Source organism: Carica papaya, chromosome 6, assembly GCF_054855325.1.
Source record: "Carica papaya isolate Zhongbai chromosome 6, ASM5485532v1, whole genome shotgun sequence".
In the NCBI taxonomy this organism is placed as follows: domain Eukaryota; kingdom Viridiplantae; phylum Streptophyta; class Magnoliopsida; order Brassicales; family Caricaceae; genus Carica; species Carica papaya.
In genome coordinates, this window is record NC_142314.1 from 6,690,026 (window position 1) to 6,710,867 (window position 20,842).

The 20,842-nt window shown below is 33.9% G+C and overlaps 1 protein-coding gene and 1 long non-coding RNA gene across 11 annotated transcripts; one reads left to right on the plus strand and one right to left on the minus strand.

Moving 5' to 3' along the window:
- Nucleotides 1-12,428: 12,428 nt before the first annotated feature.
- On the plus strand, nt 12,429-16,051 carry NPH3 (Phototropic-responsive NPH3 family protein). 2 transcript variants are annotated; one of them, XM_088222672.1, is made up of 5 exons: nt 12,429-12,618; nt 12,794-12,914; nt 13,142-13,211; nt 13,308-14,597; nt 15,225-16,051. In XM_088222672.1, exons 2-5 carry the CDS (start codon nt 12,802-12,804, stop codon nt 15,771-15,773), a joined length of 2,022 nt encoding a protein of 673 aa, XP_088078798.1. In that variant the 5' UTR covers nt 12,429-12,618; nt 12,794-12,801; the 3' UTR covers nt 15,774-16,051. The 2 variants fall into 2 exon arrangements, with proteins under 2 accessions (XP_088078798.1, XP_088078799.1); XM_088222673.1 differs by having other exon boundaries at nt 12,429-12,593.
- LOC110812562 (uncharacterized) lies at nt 14,932-19,014 on the minus strand. 9 transcript variants are annotated; one of them, XR_002539307.2, is made up of 5 exons: nt 17,298-19,014; nt 17,109-17,193; nt 16,388-16,485; nt 15,857-15,949; nt 14,932-15,769 (listed from the first exon to the last, which is right to left on the minus strand). It is a non-coding gene; the product is annotated as an uncharacterized LOC110812562 (long non-coding RNA). The 9 variants fall into 9 exon arrangements; XR_015821569.1 differs by having other exon boundaries at nt 17,109-18,375; nt 18,544-19,009; XR_015821567.1 differs by having other exon boundaries at nt 17,109-18,061; nt 18,142-19,005.
- Between the last annotated feature and the right edge of the window lie 1,828 nt (nt 19,015-20,842).

Here is a 20,842-nt window from a genome sequence, read left to right on the forward strand (position 1 = left end):
GTTGCATTTCACGCATATATTTTCAAATTTTACTGTACTGAGTTAAAGGAACTCACTCTTTCCTTTTTACAGATGATGTAGGGACAGGGTCTGGATCGAAGCTATTGGATTCCGATCCTAGTGTGTAGAGTACAGAATGAGGAGTTTCGTTTTGTTTCGACTGAATGGAATATGTAGAATTGATGATAGCATAGATTTTGAGTATGGTTGTATTGTGTGAGATGTCTTATACATAATTGTAGGTTATCTCGATCATGGAATAATGGATTATACTAGTGTTTCCTTGTGCATGACCGTTTGGTTATGAAATTGGTTGCTTGTTAAGTATGTCCAACATGAAAAAAAAAATCAGGGCGTTACACTAAATGTGTGATTGAAAAAAATATTTCTATTCGTGAAATGACTAACTTATTATTTGTATATAATATATTTTATTTTTATTATAAAATATTATAAATTCTTATTTATTTTTCAATAAAAATCAATAATGCAAAAATTTTGGAGAACCCACAAAAATTAACGAATTTATTATTATTATTTTTGATTAAATTGAAATCACTTTTGTGTTGGATAACTCCAAATTTAATTGTTTACACGTATATGTATTATGTGTGTATTTTCATTGAATAATTATGTATATTATCACTATATTTTTTATTAGTATATAAATGTTGTTATTAGAATATATATTTAATTTTTTTTTTTAACTTCATTAAGGACAGCGTTTTTCTCCCATGTTTCTAAATAATTAATTGGATGGAGTATGATTAACCACGCATAATTATGGATTGTAGTGGTAGGTTAGTGATTTGCACGCCTATTTACAACATTAGGAAAAAAGAAATATTTAAAGAAGGCACACGCACACGAAATATGTTAATCTATATAAAATTTAAAACACGAGTTATTTTATAACGATATTGTAATTCCAAAGAAAATAAATTATAAATTAAGTGCGGAAGCGAAATAATTAGTTAGAGTTTACATTTTTAACACAATAACTTAAAGTACCAAATAGTACTACGGACAATTATCATTTTGAAGGAAATACAAAAAAAAAAATAAGGAATAAACGGAAAATAAATAAAACTGAAATCCTACTCGCAATCCTCTTGTGGATCAGGCTTTATATCCTAGTCATCTTGATCTGAAATGATTAAATAAGGAATGAGTTACACTAACCCAGTAAAAATATCACGCTACTCACCGATACAAAAATGAAGGTTGGTAGAAAAATCAAAACAACAAATGAAGCTCTTAATTAAGCAAATTCATTTATCATAAACAAAATTATTTACAATTTACTTACCGTAGCGAGATTTACAAAATAACTTATAGAGGTAATAATATAACACAGATCATGATTTCATGTGTAATTGATTGGAACAATAATTTTATCATTTATCAGCCCACTGGTATCAATAGGAGTTCATAGGGATGTTCCCACAATGCGTGAACTCTTACTTTTAACACATTCAATTAACAGGTCGTCCCCATACCCTATCTGGTATGAGCGCCAAACTACTAAACCTCAATACCCCGTTCGGTATGAGGGTGAAATGGGTCGTCCCCATACCTCGTTTGGAATAAGCACCAAATTATCAAGTCTCAATATTCCATCCAGTATGAGGCAACGTTCACGGTAGGATTTCCTATTTATCCGATTGGTCCACCATCTCCCAAGATATCCAGTAAGGTTCTCGTTTCATCCATTCATTTAATCACACAATTTTCGTTTTTCTTTAATCTCTATTTTTTTCTAATTCAACTGTAAACACATAAAACAAACAATACATACATTCAAAGATATAAAATCAATCAATCATATACTATCATGCATTCAGACTATAAAATTAATCAATAGAATCAATAGTAAATAATTTTCGATTCTGACTCCATTAATAACTTGTAATTAATTATGAATATTTTCTAAATTACATAAAACACCGTATTATTGTTAATTTGACTTCAATTTCATAGCAGAGAATAGGATGAGAGATTTTTACTCAATTCAATGCTCGAAAAGCTAAACTTACTGACTACGTCTACTGACGGTCCCTGGATTCCTTGAATTTTTCTTCGGGGATTAAAACGCGCTACAAGTACCTAAAAATATCTTTAAAAACCTAAAAAATAGTGTTAGCTCCCCCTTTTGATCAATTTTGAAATTTCGGCACAGCGGCTCTACCGTGTTCTAGCGATGGCGTCGCCGCCCGTGGCTACAGTCTGCCTCAAGTCGGTTGTTTTTGGCCGATTTTGCATCAATCCCTATGAAAAAATACATTAAGGGGTTTTGGTTGACAAAAAAAAAAATGAAAAATCGAAACTCACTGGCGACGGGGTCTTCTGATACTGCGGCTCTGCCGGCTCACTTTTGCGGTTGGATGTTTTACTTCTGTCAACCTGTAGAGAAAGAAATGATAATTACAATAGTGAAAAAAATTACGCAGAACGGGAATCGAAAAGGACCTCATCGGAAGCGATTCCTTGTTTCCATGGCTTGTTGAAAGCTGGACCAGAACCGAGAAGTGAACTTGGGGTCCTTGTCGGACACTATTGTCACTAGCACTGCATATAATCTGACTATCTCCTGAATATACATTCTTGCTAACTTATCTAAGTGATCGATCATCCTAATAGCCAAGAAGTGGGAAGACTTGGTAAGCCGATCAACAATTACCTAGATAACATCATATCCTGAGCGTGCCCTAGGCAATTATGTCACGAAATCCATGATGATATGTTCCCACTTCAACTCTAAAATTGGTAATGGCTGAAGTAGCCCACTTGGGCGTTGATGTTCTGTCTTGGCCTACTGACATACCAAACACTTAGAAACAAAGTCAGCTATATCTCTTTTCATCCCGTTCCACTAAAATTAGGGTCGCATACTTTGATATATCTTAGTACTTCCAAGATGTATGACAAACTTTGAGGTATGGACCTTTTTCATGAGGTCCCTTTTTACCTCACTGTCACCTAGAACACACATTCTGTCCTAAAATCTGAGCAACCCATAAGTAGAGACTCGGAATTCTGAATTAACTCTTTGTTCTGCATCTTTCTTGAGGCTACTAGGGTGGAATCAACGGACTGAGCTTCTTTTATTCTCTATATTAACTCAGGTTGAACAGGTAGGTGGCCCAAACATATTACTCTTTTCAGGTCCTGAAGCCGTACCTGTTGTGCGACCCTTATCTGCCTGCATTCTAAAACCATCAAATGAGCTAATATACCTGCACTTTTCCTACTGAGTGTGTTGGCTACCACGTTGCTCTTACCCGAGTGATACAAGATGTCGCAATCATAGTTCTTGAGGAGTTCTATCCACCTTCTCTGACACATGTTGAGATTATTTTGAGTGAATATGTGTTTTAAGCTCTTATGATCGGTATAGATATGAAAGGTCTCCCCATACAAATAATGCTGCCAAGTCTTCAAGGCATGGATAATTGCGGCAAGTTCTAAGTCATGGGTGAGGTAGTTTTTTTCATGACTTTTCAATTGTCTGGACCCATAACCTATGACATTCCCATGCTAAATCAAAACACAACTCAACCCTAGGTAGGAGGCATCACTATAAACTGTATATCCATCCGATCCGCTCGGCAAGGCCAACACAGGTGCAGTAGTCAATCGTTTTTTTAGTTTTGAAAAACTTTTTTCACAGTCATCATTCCACTCAAATTTGATGTTCTTCCTTGTGAGTCGAGTCAGATGAGCAGCTAAGCTAGAAAACCATTTCACAAACTTGAGGTAATAACTTATCATCCTCAGAAAGCTACGGATCTCTTTAACTGAGCTCAATTTTTCCCAGCCGAGCACCGCTTCAACTTTTTTGGAGTTTACTGACACTACATCCTTTGATAAGATGTGTCATAGTAAGGTAGTCTGCTCAAGCTAGAACCCACATTTACTTAACTTTGCATACAGTTTCTTCTATTTGAAAACCTGCAAAACCTGAGTCAAATCGTGAGCGTGTTCCTCTCTACTTTTTGAATAAATCAAGATATCATCGATGAATACAATGACAAACTGATCCAGGAATTATCTAAAAACCCTGTTCATCAAGTAGATAAAGATGGTTGGAGCGTTGATTATTTCAAATGTCATGACCAGGAACTCATAATGTCCGTACTTGATTCGAAAGGTTGTTTTGGGAATATTTTCTGCCCTAATCTTTACCTGACGGTAACATGCATGTAAGTCTATCTTGGAGAAAACTTGGGCACCCTGTAACTGATGAAAGAGGTCATCGACCCTGAGGAGGAGGTACTTATTCTTGATCATGACCCCATTCAAACCTCTATAGTCAATACATAACCTCAACGTCCCATCTTTCATTTTTACAAATGTGATTCCGGCACCCCAAGAGGACACACTATGTCGGATGAATTTACTATCCTGCAATTCAGTGATTTATTTCCTCAGTTCCTCCATCTCATCATGACTCATGCGGTAAAGAGCAACCAAAGTAAGCTGGGTGCCTAGCTAAAGGTGTATGGTGAATTCGACTTCTCTGTTCACTAACAGTCCAGGTAGTTCATCCGGAAACACATATGGAAAACAGCTGGATTAAAGTACTTGATAATAAGAAAATTTTCCATGAGGTAAATCAATGTTAAATGATTTTATTAATTTATAAATAACTCCTCATTAGGAGGGTTGAATACAACCTTCTTGTTAAAACAATCTATAGTGGCGTGATACGCCGCTAGTAAGTTCATTCTTAAAATTATATCAAAGTCTCCCGTGTCAATTTCTATTAAGTCCACACTCAATTTTATATCTACTATATCTATGACACAGGCTCTGTATACAACCTCCCCAGTAGTTTCCTACTCCCAAAAGTAGACACAAATAACACAGAATCAAGTTTTTCAGATAATACATTTAATTTTGATGCAAAAATATGTAAAATAAATGAATGTGATACACCAATATCAATCAAAATATGAGCAAGATGGTTACAGATAGTGTACATAGCTTATACCACGTCCGGACTGGCTTCTGCATCTGGCTGAGTGAGGTTGTAAGTCTTGCTCTGAATAGGAGATCTAACCTGGTTTTGGTTCATCAGGCACTTCCTTGTATAATATTGGGTGCTACCACATATGCGGCAGATGTTGTTGAGGCAATAGAAGGGTCGGTGCCCATGATCCTTGTCACAGTGCTAACAGGTCTTACCGCATCCTGCTGCTGGAACCTGAGGGGGAGCTTGAGTCATCTGCTTGAGTCTCTTATTTTGTTGAACAAATGCAGTAGGTGCTGATCTGCGATGTGGAGTCGAGGGCTTGAGGTTCCCTACTGCTTGAGGGAATGTGCGAAGGTTCCTCTCCACTAACTGTGCCTTGGTCAGAACAGCCGAATAAGTACTAAGCTCTAGCACATACAACTGTTGTCTGATCTCAGGACGGAGACCCCACTTGAACCTTCTAGCCTTCCTGCCTTCATCCATCATGCTCTCAGAGGAATACCGGCCAAACTCTAAGAACTTGCGAGCATATTCTAATACAATTATGTCTTCCTGGACTAAGTGTGCAAACTCCATCTCCTTCAGATATCAAAGATGTTCTAAAAGGTACTCTGCATGAAAGGCCATCAGGAACTGTTCTCAAGTATATGGAACGAGCAGGGTGGCCTGCTTGAGTTGCCATCAGCGGCCTACTTCTCTCACCAGCATGTAGGTAGCAAGGATGACTTTCTATTCAAGAATCATCCCAAGTGTCGAGAAGACCTTCTCTGTCTCAACTAACCAGTACTCAGCCTCTTCAAAGGAGGATCCCCCCTGCAAAAGTAGATAGGTTTAGTCTTTTATACCTTTCAATGTAGTTTAGGTCTATCATGGGAAGAACTGTGTCCCGTGAAAGAGGGGCTGCACTGTGCTGCAGGTATACTGGATGGCCATACGGTGGTACTGGATGATACATTGGAGGCACCAGATTGTATTGTGGTGGTGTTGGGTGATGCGGTTGGGGTACTAAGCCATACTGTGGTGGTGCCGGGTGTTACTGTGGCTGGGATACCGGATCATATTGTGGTGTGTCGGAGGGTACTGTGGAGGAGCATGATTGTATCGGGGTGGCTCGGGATGCTGTCACTATAGGGGTGGCTCAACCTGTGGTAACGGAGGAGGGTCAGGTAGCTCCCTCCTTTCCTCATGGGCCTGCTGGGCAGCAATGAGTCTCTCCAACATCTCAAATAACCGGTCAACATCCTCTCTAAGCGAACCCTCCTGGCCTGCTCAGTTTAGTGGGGGTCTTCCTCTCCTCATCTATCTGTACTTGCATTTCATAAGGAACGATTGAGTGATAATTCATTATTTTTGATGTTTCATAAGGATTTTGTGTAAGGAATAAGTCCGAGGAACGCGACTCTGATACCAACTATAACTATCTCAGAATTCTAAAGAAAATAAATTATAAATTAAGTGCGGAAGCGAAATAATTAGTTATGGTTTACATTCCTTACACAATAACTTAAAGTACCAAATAGTACTACGGACCATTATCCTTTTGAAGGAAATACAAAAAAAAAAATTAAGAAATAAACCAAAAATAAATAAAACTGGTATCCTACTTGCGACCTTCTTATGGATCGGGTTCTGGATCTTGATACTCTTGATCTGAAATAGTTAAATAAAGAATGAGTTACACTAGTTCAGTAAAAATATCACGCTATTCACCGACACAGAAATGAAGATTGGTAGAAAAATCAAAATAACTAATGGAGCTCTTAATTAAACAAATTCATTTATCATAAACTAAATCGTTTACCATCTACTTACCATAGTAAGATTTATAAAAAAACTTATAGAGACAATAACATGACACAAATTATGATTTCATGTGTAATTGATTGGAACAACAATTTTATCCTTTATCAGCCCACTAATATCCATGTGAGTTCATATGGATGTCCCTACAACGCATGAACCCTTACTTTTAACATTTCAAATTAACGGGTCGTCCCCATACCCCATCCGGTATGAGTGCCAAATTACTAAATCTTAATACCTCGTCCGGTATGAGGGTGAAACGGACCGTCTCCATACCCTGTCCGGTACGAGCACCAAATTACCAAGTCTTGATACCACGTCTGGTATGAGACAACGTTCACGATAAGGTTCTCTATGTACTCGATCCATCCACCATCTCCCAGAATATCTAGTAAGGCTTTTAGTTCATCTATTCACTTAATCACATAAATTTTCTATTTTTTTTAATCTCCATTTTTTTTTCAATTCAACCGTAAACACATAAAACAAATAATAACTACATTCAAAGCTATAAAATCAATCAATTAGATACTACTATGCATTCATACTGTAAAATCAATCAACAGAATTAATAGTAAATAATTTTTGGTTTTGGTTCGATTAGTAACCCCTAATTAATTATGGATATTTTCTAAATTGCACAAAATACCGCATTATTGTTAATTTTATTTCAATTCAATAGCAGATAATATGGTAAAAGATTCTTATTCAATTCGATACTCGAAAAACTAAACTTGTTGGCTGCACTTACTGGCGGTCCCTGGATTTCTTGAATTTTTTTCAAGGATTAAAACGTGCTACAAGTACCTACAAATATCCCAAAAAATCCAAAAATAGTGTCAGGACCCTTTTTTGGCCAATTCTAAAATTCCGGCATGGCGACTCCGCAGTGTTCCGGCGACGATGCCATCTCCCGTGGTGGCAGTCTGCCTCGGATCAGCTATTTTCGGCCGGTTTTACATCAATCCCTATGAGAAAACACGTTAAGGGGTCTCGGTTGACTGAAAAAAAATAAAAAATCAAAACTTACCGGCGGCGGGGTCCTCCGGTGCGGCGGCTCCATCGGCTTATTTTTGCAGTTGGCTGTTTTGCTTCTATCAACCTATAGAAAAGGAAATAGTGATTACAACGGTGGAAAAATTAGGCAGAACTAGAATCAGGAAGGGCCTCATCGGAGGTGATTTTTGCAATTTCCCGCTACAGCAGCGTCGGACTTTGCTTGCAGTTTTCGGCAAATCTGCCTGTTCTTTTGCTCCGATTTGGCCATGAGGGTGTTTAAAATTAAATTCTAAGCAAAATTTTTACCTGTTTTGGCGGTCGGAAGTAGCTTCGACGCGGCGGCAGGTGGTGGCGGCTTCCTTTCCAACAGCCGGGTCTTCTTCTCTTGCAGGGAGGGTCTAGCGGTTAGGGTTAGGGTTTGGTATGAAGAGGGTTATTTATATCCATCCTCATTTAATATGGACCGTATATCGCGTTTAATCTGAACCGTCCGATCACGTTTAAATAGAAAATAAATATGGACTGTTGATCGCGTCTAAATCTGACCGTCCGATCGTATTTGAGGAGGGAACGCATCCGAATCGTCCGTGTGCACGGGAGCGAATCTGGACCATCCGATCACGAGCACGCGAATCACTCGTGTGGCACCGCGGACGTTGCCACGCGGCGCGCTCCGGTTCGTCAGGGCTGCTTAGTAGGCGTCCTACATGGCACAATTTTTTTAAATTGTATTTTGACCTCTAGTTTCTGAATTTTCTTTCAAAAATATTTCAGAACCCAAATTTTAACCTATTTTTTTAAAAAATTATTTTCAATTTCATCATTCATTAAATTTTCTTCATTTTTACACTAAATTAAAATTAAAAATTAAAAAAATATATTTATAAATTAATTTAAGTTACATTAAAATTAATTTGGATATTACATATTTATTTATTATTTTTTAAAAAAGAAAATTTTCAGTATTAAAAACATCTATATTAATATATCATAAATTAAAAAGTACTGGATTTAAGTTAATCATAATGTTCGTTGTAAAATTACATTTAGAATCAGATTTTGTTATTAATATTCTTCTTTAAAAAAGAAGCAAGTTGGATTTTTGTAATTAAGCAAATTTAATTGTAACGAAATATTTCTTCCGTATGGATATGTCATGATTTATCGGGAATAAGTTACATACTAATAAAATAAGTTTTTTTTTATTTTATTGAATAATATATTATAAGTTAATCACTATCGACCCATAATACATATATATATAAAATGACAAATTGTACATATATAATAAAATTTGAATTCATAACATTCAAATAAAGTATAAGAATTTTAATCACTAACTATTATATATGAATGGTCTATTATTGATATCTTAGCATTTTTAAATTTAATTTTTTAATTAAAGTAAGTCATTCTTTCTTAATAACAAATTAAAAATTAATGAACTTTTATTTAAAAGAGATACAAACAAACTTTTAGTTAATAAATAAATAAATAAATCATAAATATTGTAGTTTCATAATTAAAAACTTTATATTCTATTTAAATTTTATGAATTTAAAACATAATACTTATTATTTTATAATACTTTATTTAACAAAACTTAAACTTACCCCATTACTCATAATTTAAGGAATTAGGATATATGTAATAATTATTATTTTTTAATTGAGTAGTTATAATAGATTAAAAAATCCAAAAATATTTTTTAAATAAAATTAAAATGCTTATATATATATGTATATATTACACCCATGAAAAGGCAAAAATCCAAGTAATGCGTAAATAATTGGGACCCTATCCTTTCGGTGCAAACAGCTTATCAATTGCCAATAATATCCTTCACATATATATATATATATATATATAAACTATCAATCCGTGAATAATATAATATAAGATATGTATGTATGTATGTATGTATGTATGTATGTGTATATATAACCAAAAAATTAGGAAAAGAAAAAGAATATTGTAGTGCCTTTAGGTGATCAAAACGACCCAACATTTTGCAGTTTTCATTTGTTTATTACTTAAATTTTAACCACTAGTCTAAGCTATATATTTCTTTTTTAAGTCTTCTTTTTTTTTTTTTCAACATAACCAAACTTGTAAATAATGTTATTACAACAGATTAACTTTAGTCTCTATGTACGCCTTAACTATGTATATATATATATATATATATATATATATATATTACTATCAAATGCAAGAGAAGGACGACAAATATATGTAGAGTAAAATTGCAAATAGTTAGGCATATATATACATATACATATACAATATATATTGATGGATGGAGAGGAGTTAGCAAAATGTATGATAAGGGACCCTACTTTCGTTTTCAGCGTTATTGCGTTGCAGGAAGGTCGTGTTTATTGCTCTTTGACCAGTTTCCTCCCTCATTTAATTATCACCACCACAAAATAATCATTCATTTCTCACAAGTGCTAATAATTAGCTACTCTGAAATATATATATATATATACGAACTTCAATTATAATTAACAATGATGACAAATTATATCTAATAATTAAAAAATATCTATACCATACACGTATACATACATACATAAATACATATATATATAATATTAAGAAGTGCAATTAATCGGTATGTATTAATTAATTTTTATTAGAAAAATATTAATAATTTTTCACGGTTAGAGCTTGTTACAAAATGAATCTTTTTGTGGGCAGGTCAGCATCCTGTTGATTATGCTTTCAAGTGCATATATATATATATATATATATATACGTACACATGTGTGTATTGATATGCATGCATTTCTCCTGAAACTCAAAAGTTTTGGGTGGTGTAGGGAAATTAATCATTTAATCCTTGACCAGCCCCGATAGTAGAAGAGGGTGGAAGTCCATACAGCATATATATATATATATATATATATATACTTGCATATATGTATATGTAATATGGTGATGGTGGGCTAATGAAAAGCGGGAGAAAGACAGAAAGATAGAAGGCTGAGGGACCTGAAACAGTAGAAAGAGATGCACTTTTCAAATGCATGTCAGTGCATGGGACTTCTTCTTCCAATATTTTTTAAAATAAATAATTAAATAAATGTGTTGGAAACTCTTATCATTTTTCACAGTTCCATTTGAAATAATTAATTATCGTAAGGAAAAAGATATATATACATATACATATACATATATATATACATATAGTCAGAGAGTGGACAGATCGAGACGCCATGCCACCCGTACGTATGTTTTTTAATTTTTTTTTTAATATATTTTTTCTTTAAGGAAATAAAAAATTATTACGTACATCTACAACATACACCAGACCAGGCTAATGTACTGGGACTTTCCAAAATTGGTTCACTGCATGTGAAATTTGGATGCCCACTACGAGCGTTCATGAGTTTTTAGATAAATAAAATAATAATAATTTTATGGAACCATGTTTAATTCGGAATTAAATTATGATATATATATATATATATATATATATTGTATTTGGTTTTGGAATTTTTAAACAAGAGTCACACAAGCAAGAGCAAGATGATGAAAAAAAAAAAAAAAAAAAATTCCAATATCATGAATGTTCGAACTACAAACATTTACTTCATATTTTTAACTCGAAGAATATTTTTATACATTTTGAAATTCATCTAACTTATAAACCCTTAAAATATTTTGAATTACAAGATTATTTATTTTTAAAGTTTAATTTAAATTAGTATATATTGATCGTAAAAATATATATTCTCGATAGCTACGTGATCATATTTTTATAAATATTCTAATGCATTTAACATTGTTGATTTATAATATTTGTAAATTCAAAAAAAAAAAAAAACCTATTTTGATTCAAAAGAAAAAATTCGTCAAGATTATAACAAATATATATAAAGAAGAAGAAGAAATATATTAAGTAAATAAATAAAATTATGAAAGCCACGTGGCAGTCGTGTGTTAATTGAGATAGGTGATACTATAAATGATAGATGTCCTTATTCTTAGAAGTAGCAATTATGATTAAAAATGATTTTCATGCATTAAATGTCTAAACTTATTTCTATAGAAAACTATATACTAAACTTATTTAATTTGAAAAAAAAGAAAATTACTTTTAGTTAGGACCCACATAAGATATGAATATTTCTATACAACCGTTGAAAAAATATTAATATACAGTTGAGAATAACCATACACATACAATAAAGATTAAATTCGAACATATACACATATATGTATATATATATATATATATATATATAACTGGATGTGAAACTGACTGAAACTCTCAGAGTGTAATAAATTTTGTATGACATGTTCCTGAAGTTAATCCAGAGAGAATAAATATAATCCACTAAAATAGTGGTCCAAATAATTTTATAAATTATTTTATACTTTATACTTTCAAAAGCCAACAAAAATTCTCTACCAACACAGGAATGGTTTTGTTTTTATTTTTTATTTTTTATTTTTCCTGTTCTTCAAACTCATAATTAATAAACATGTAAATACAATAACATATAATTAAATTGAGAAAATATTTATCTTTTATTTTATTTATATAAATTAATTATAACACAATTTTACGTAAGGAGGAGAAAAATACTAACCATAAGTGAAAATATTATTATTAAAGAGAGAGAGAGAGAGAGAGAGAGAGAAAGGAAGTCCTTAATCTCTTTATGCTTAGAAAAGTATCTGAAAAATCCAAAGTTTAACAGTAAAGAAGAAAAAAGAAAATGAAACGATCCAAAAACAGTGCAGCTGCGTTTGCCCATTACTTCACAGCCTGTGGTTCTTGAAAATCAGTGAGATAATCCGACAAGTTAAGATAATTCCAAGCATCCCATGTGGGAATTCTCTCCCCTTCCCCCTTTTTTTTCTTTCAATCCACTCTTGCTCTCCTCTCACTTCACCTTCTAACTTCTGCGTTTCATTTTTTCCCTCTTGTACTTCTTTTAGTCGTTGGAGAGTTTTCTCGCGAAAATCCTTACATTAGTTCTGTTTCTTTTCCTGGGTTTCTAGTCTCCACCATGTGGGAATCAGAGAGTGAGTCCCTTGGAGGGAGAGAGTATGGCAATGGAGTCATGAGCTCAAGCAAACACGGTGTCAAGACTGATGGTTTTGAGCTAAGAGGCCAGTCTTGGTATGTTGATATGAATGCAGAATCCATTTATTTCTGTGGAAGAAACATGAGCTCTCTTTCCTCCTCTTTCTTTTCTTGTTCATTCTTTGGTTAAATGTTGCAGATTAGCCAGAGTTATATACTTATAGGTTTTCTTCTCCTGAATACTAACTAACTATAAACGATTCAACAAATATTTATAAATAATTATTTTAAGTTAAAAGAAATAAATTTGGTGGGTTTTGTAGGTACGTTGCTACTGATATTCCAAGCGATCTTCTTGTTCAAGTTGGAGATGTAGATTTCCACCTACACAAGGTAATTTGATCGCTGAATTCTTTAGCTTCCAAGTGCTTGAAACAGAAGAACAAGTATTGAATAACATGTTTTTTCTTTTCTTAATTGTTTCCAAAGTTTCCCTTGCTTTCTCGGAGTGGGAAGATGAATAGGCTTATCTACGAATCGAGAGACTTGGAGCTAAGCAAGATATGTTTGGATGATCTTCCCGGAGGGTACGAGGCATTTGAGCTAGCGGCCAAATTCTGCTATGGAATTGCTGTTGATCTAACAGCGGCTAACATATCAGGCCTGAGATGTGCTGCTGAGTATCTGGAAATGACAGAGGATTTGGAAGAAGGCAATCTGATTTTCAAAACTGAGGCTTTTCTCAGTTATGTTGTGTTGTCTTCCTGGAGAGATTCTATTTTGGTATTGAAGAGTTGTGAAAAGCTGTCTCCATGGGCAGAGAACCTTCAAATTGTGAGAAGATGCAGTGAGTCTATAGCCTGGAAAGCTTGTGCCAATCCAAAAGGAATAAGATGGGCATACACCGGAAAATCGCAGAAAGCCTCCAGCCCCAAATGGAACGATCTCAAAGACTCCAGCCCGAGTCGAAACCAGCCAGTTCCTCCCGATTGGTGGTTTGAGGATGTTTCAATTCTCAGAATTGACCATTTTGTTAGAGTCATTACGGCAATCAAGGTTAAAGGCATGAGGTTCGAATTGATTGGAGCCTCAATAATGCATTATGCAGCGAAATGGCTTCCTGGGTTGATCAAAGAGGGGTCAGGAGGAGGTGATGAAATGAGTGTTAGTAGTAATAGTAATAGCAGCAGTAGTAACAGCTGGAAAGGCGGACTCCACATGATTGTGGCAGGAACAAGAGAAGATACTCCGACAATTCAGTCTAAAGATCAACGAATGATCATCGAGAGCCTAATCAGTATAATCCCACCACAGAAAGATAGTGTGTCTTGTAGCTTCCTTCTCCGGCTTCTGAGAATGGCTAATATGTTGAAAGTAGCACCTGCATTGGTTACTGAGTTAGAGAAAAGAGTTGGAATGCAGTTTGAACAGGCAACACTGGCAGATCTTCTGATTCCGTCTTACAATAAAGGCGAAACATTGTATGATGTGGATCTTGTTCAGAGACTGTTGGAACATTTTCTTGTTCAAGAACAGACAGAAAGTTCAAGTCCAAGCAGGGCATCATTTTCTGATAAGCACATGTATGATGGAGCTCAAAGGACTGCCAATCCGAATGCTAAGATGCGAGTGGCAAGACTCGTTGACAGTTATCTTACAGAGGTTGCCAGAGATAGAAATCTGTCTCTGACAAAGTTCCAGGTATTAGCAGAAGCATTGCCAGAATCTGCAAGGACATGTGACGATGGCCTTTATCGAGCAATCGATTCTTATCTTAAGGTAACTCTCGTTTTTTTTGTCCTTTCTGATTTTCAGAAGTTCACAGTTCTATGTAGTCAGAGAAATATGTCTGTGCATACTCATTTCTTATTGCAAACTGAAGAACTTATATAAAATGCCAAAGCGGGCGGCATAGTGAACTTCCTCCATTATTATACTGAACCATTGTTGCTCCTATCTCCGGGGAATATATACATGCAAACATATACACGCCGTAGATGGATGTTGAATATACATATATTCATATAATTACTATGTTACGCAAGGAAAATTTATGGTGACTAGAGATCCAAATAAAAAGATTCAAGATTTTTGTGTCAGATAGTATGGAGGCTTCTTTCATCTGAAAAATATATATACACACACATATATATGTACATTACCTTAAGGACAAACTTTTAGTACAAGAAAGGACAAAAAACTGAAATATCCAGTGTAGAGTTGCATAGGTAGGCAGTGAAATTACAATGAGCAATACAGACGCTTTTAGGTAGAATTCAACCAAGGAAAGCAGGAGGAAGAAAAAGAAAACAAATATCATTTCGCTTTGATTTTAATTCTGGAATAAGAAATCTGCTTGTGTAATCCTTCTGGCATGAAGTTCTAACTCATCAAACAAATGAACAGGCTCATCCAACACTCACTGAGCATGAGAGGAAGCGACTCTGCCGAGTGATGGATTGCCAAAAGCTCTCCATTGACGCCTGCATGCACGCTGCACAAAATGAAAGGCTCCCTCTTAGAGTCGTGGTGCAAGTCCTCTTCTCAGAGCAGGTTAAGATAAGTAATGCCTTGGCAAACAGCACCCTTAAAGAAGGTGGTGAAGGTCAGTACCAGCCCATGATACCGAATCGAAAAACGCTACTTGAAGGGACGCCACAATCTTTTCAAGAAGGCTGGACAGCCGCCAAGAAGGATATTAACACACTCAAATTTGAGCTTGAAAGTGTTAAGACCAAATATCTAGAGCTCCAAAGTGATATGGAGAATTTGCAGAGGCAGTTTGATAAGTTGACAAAGCAGAAACAGACATCAGCATGGACAACTGGGTGGAAGAAACTGAGCAAATTCACCAAGATGACTACTTTAGATAACCATGATCTTGGACCTCAAATCCCTTCTGCTGCAGAACAGAATAAAAAGACACCAAGAAGATGGAGAAATTCAATTTCCTGAAACATGACAAAGTCAGAGATGAAAAAAAAATTGCCTAGAAAAAGGAAAATTATATCTTCATTTTAAATTTATTCTTCTCCTACATGATCGTTTTTTCTTTCCCCCATCCTTTGTCTTCTTCTTTCTTTTGTTTTAGTTTTCTGAGAGTTTGCAGGTTCTTTCTTCATGGCAGTTGCCTCAAAAAAAAAAAAGGACAAAAAAAAAGCAATAGTACAATTAGTCCCAGAAATGTATTGTGTTTTTTTTATGAATGAGTTACTCTGCAGTTTCATTTCCAATGTGCTTGATTCCAGTAAAAAATCAGCTCCAAGGACCACCATGAAACACTACATATTGCCATAATTTACGTATATCTTTCTTGATGGGCTTAAAAATGAACTCGAACATGCTAAAAAGTTGAAGCACATCTAAATCAAGGTTGAGACTGTCAACAGCTTTTTCGTACACCGAAGTGCATGCATCTTGCTGAAAACAGTATATATATAATATATAGTTCATGATTTATCAATAACTAGCAAAAGTTTAAAACCACAAAGTCTCATAAATGATGAAATTATTATTGCCTAAATTTGACTGTTGAAAATTCTTTACAAAAACAAAGTCACATCAAGAACCTGAAAAAGCCAAATGCAGCTGCGGTTGCAAATAAGCAGGGCCCACGGTTTCTGTCTTCAACGTTAATGAACATCAGTGCTCAAATTATTATCATCTTCTGTTGTATGGGAATGAAACCAAAGGAACAAACAAGAACAGTAAATAGGAAACATGAGAACATATGTTGGCAGGTCAATGTGAGTTACAATCACAGATGAGGTAGATACTAAATTCATATGAAATCGAGAGATCACGACAGATTTCTAACTCATGATCAACCTCATTCCTAATACATTAGAGTAAATCGATAAGTAATAACGCTCAGAGATTAAGTAAATGCTCGAAAGAAAATGTAAACAGTGACTGAATAATAAATACATCTAAAGAGAAATTCAAACCAAAAGAATTTCCCTTGGTTTCATTAAATAAAAGGACATATTACTTCCCTAAAATTTCTCAAAATTGATCATTAGTTCAAAATGGTGTATCCATTTGCATTAATATAAGCATGCTCTATGGTCATTCAGATCATTCAGGCCTCTGATAGATTTAGGATTGGTTCTGTTTGATCTTTTGCTTTGAGGGAAGATGCAAAAGAAAAAGGAGGAAGAAAAATCATTACTAGGTCCCAACATTTTTTATTATATCATGCATCGTACCAATAAAAATATAGAGGAGGTGCAAACAAGATAAGATCTCAAAAAGGATAAGGTGTTCCACTTCAGGTTACACTTATCTTACCATGAAAAAGAAGTCTTTATTTGCCATGGAGGTAACACAGAAGATAGTGCCAATAACTCTCCAGCCTGTGGATCACAATTGTGACCTGTATAAAGTGCAGATCACACTGAGATATGCATTGATATAATGTAAATGGAGGATGTTACTTGGACTTGGCATAGCATAAAAGAGGGTAAGGAGATCAATCACCTAAGCACATGTTGTCATGAGGACATATTCAGGGTATGTCTACCAAGATGAAGATTGCTTTGCTAAATGCTATTTTCAGCACTGTCCCATCTTATCTTTCATGTCTTGTAGGTTTTTGTACTAACAATAATCTGCTTATGTGTATTTTATTCACAGAGTAGTTCTGTGAATGGCTAGGCAACTTTTCTTAGTAATTTCTTAGGCTCTTAACCTTTAATCCACAGTTTTGATCAAATGCTTGTTATGCAGAAGCTAAAATCTTCTATCTTAAACTAAAATCTACACTATCTATCTGTCACATCTGCAATGGTTAATCCAGTCCCCAGAGAGTGAAACTTTATCAACAAAAGTCTTTATCTTCTCTCCTTCCAAGCATGATTCCAAACAGATCTTGCATGAATCCAATCACACTAATATTTTCTAAAGAGTATGCAAAGTCCAATATAATCCATCTTGCCAACCTCGAAAGCATTCCCAATCAATTCAATCTCTCTTAAGCCATGTGCTTCAAGATTTCCTCAGTCAAAAATGGCATCTAAAGAAATACTTGCTATAAAATAATATGCGAGTCGAAATCAATGGTCTGTCTGGATAAGGTTCTTGCTGTTTACTTCCTACCCTGTATCCTCCATAAGACCAGATATCACTCTTGATGTTTTAAACCCAATAAGGCATAAGTCTGCTATAACTAAGTTTTATCCTATCAAAAAGTCTGCAAAATTACATATAAAACAAATTTCCTTCCTCTCTGCACCTGGGAAACCCTGCAATTTCATAAATAGAAAGGTAAATTAAATAAGAACGAAGTATATTTCATCTGATAATGAATCTCACTTGAACCCACCTCAAAGGAAAAGCTGGGTGTGTATACAAGCAGATTGACAAGACACTTTTTCTCAGTGGCATTACATCAAACAAGAAGTGAACAAACCTGTCTCTAACAAAAAAAGTGGAAAGCAACTTGACATCTTCCAGATAATTCTGAATAAAACCCATTATGTATTGCAGATTCAAAATGTCAACACATTGAAGATCTTGCCGGCTGCAAATCCTTTGCTGGGGAGACAAATTGAAGTGCCTACAGTTGTGGGCATTTAGGGAAGCAATTTGCAATTTGTAATTTGCATGAAACCAAAAAGACTTTCTTCAAAGTCCACTCTTCTAAAAGTAACCAGAAAAGAAGGCCAACCAATAAATTTATAGTAATGTGGAAACACTGCATTCCCATCGAATTTCACATACAAACCTTTGGTGTCAAAGCAAATTCCAAGCCAATGGCAACTATGAGCAGCCTGACATGACATTATTCAACGCATTGTAATTTCTATGGTGTATATTAGACCAAGATTGACTTGATTAATTTGCTATATATACACTAGAACCAAAACCCACAAAAGACTATAAATGTTTTCTTAGATAGTCTTTATATATTCTCATCAATCCTTTCATCCTAAAGTCATATTATATATGGTATTGGTACATGTATGTATATATAGATGTACGCATATATCATGGTTTTAGCTTGAATCATACCCTGATTGAGCGAGGGAATGATATGTGTATATATAGTGAGATGTGAAGGGTGTTTTCCTTTTCCAAATGTGTTAGTTTGCTCATTGAATTTCTAATTAAGTTATAATATCCAAGCAAATAAGAAATTTTCTACTAACCCAAATCAAAAGTTACATTACTTTTACCATAAATTGCTTTACACTTCAAAAAAATTTGTTAACATACAAAAGTTTTCTTGCATAGAATCTAAATTTTTCTTCATCTAATTAAAGACAAATAATCTATATCAATATTAAACTAGTTGTGAAGAAATTCTTATAAATTTATTACCAAAAAATATTGAACTTTGAACTTAATTTACCAATCCAAACTTACTTACTAGTACACTGAAATTTTGAGAGTAACAAACTAAACTCTTATTAATTTTTTAAAATTTTAAAAATCTATTACATCTTATTATATTATAATATAGTATCCAAGTTATATAAGATTTTAAGATAATATCTGGTAAGAGTAATTCTATGGAACTAGAAACTTTAAGAATATTCATGAATAGAACAATATAAAAGTACAAAAAAACAAAAAACAAAAGAGAGAGAGAGAGAGAGAAACAATTTGTTTTCCCAATTTTAATAGGAAGTAGTCTAAATATAACAGTTTTTAATTACTATCTATTTTTAATATAAAATGTAATTTTTTTATTATAATTATAAATATTTTATTCAAATATAAAAAATATATTAAAAAAATTTAACCGTCACAAAAAATTTATTTACTTAAAAATATAATAAATTCGTTATACTCAATTTGATCCATGTAACACTAATAGTACATCAGTAAATAATATATTTAATTTTATTGAATTAAATATTATAAATCGACCACTTCAATTTATATAATACATTAAAATTGATAAAAATTATATTTAAACTTATGATTTTTATATAATTTCAAATATTTAAAAAATATAAATTGTCTGGTCAGATGTCTGATATTATTTATTAAATTGTATTATTTATTTACTTTAAAAAAAAAAATTAGATACGACTGTGTATAGTGTTGGGAATTACAATTAACATATCATTTTGTTATTATTTCTTTATAAACATTCTTTTATTTATTAAGACAATAAATACGTTATAAATTAAATAAAACAAAACCCAAAATACGTTCCCTAAATCCTCAAACCCCTCTCGACTCCTTCTTCTTCTTCTTCGTCTTCCTCCTCCTTACGATCCTCCTCACAAAATCGAACAAAGGCATCAGCACTACTGGTCCCTGTTAGCCAAAAGTAAAAAGCGACGCCGTTGATTATGGCGGCTCCCTCTTCTACAACGATCTCGGCGGGCATTCTCGCTGAAATCACCTTCTGCCAAGAAAAGATTTCTCGGCAAGTGCACAACTGCAGGGCATTGCGGAGGGGCGTGGGAAGGAGGGAGAGGAGGAAGAAGGTGATGAAAGGGTGGTGCTCGGGAGCGGGGTTTTGGGGATTTAGCGAATAGATTTTGGTTTTATTTTTTATTTTTTTATTTATTTAACTAGTCTAAATTAAAATCTGACGTGGAAAACATACACAATATTGTTGTGAGTTAAATGACCCCCCCAAAAGGACTAAATCTAATATTTTTAAAAGTACATAAAATAAATTAATACAAAATAGAAATAAATAATATGATTGAGTGTGTATATATATATATATATATATGCATGAATAATATATAATATTTAGTGAGGAAAAGACATTTTAGCCCTTACCTTGTGTAAATGATTGCGAAAACCCTTCACGGGTGCATGCCCGAAATAGAGGGGATTTTCACCCACTTCCAAAGCAAATATACATATACATATACATATACATATATATGAATAAATTCAAGAAACCCTAACTTTTATTTTATCTTTTTTAAATTAATTTTCATATCATAAATATACTAGTGAATAATTTCAGGGGAGAACAGTTAAAAAGCAAAAGATGATGATAATCATTTTTAATCTGTAGATTACTTTTCTTCTTCCCTACAAATCATATTTGC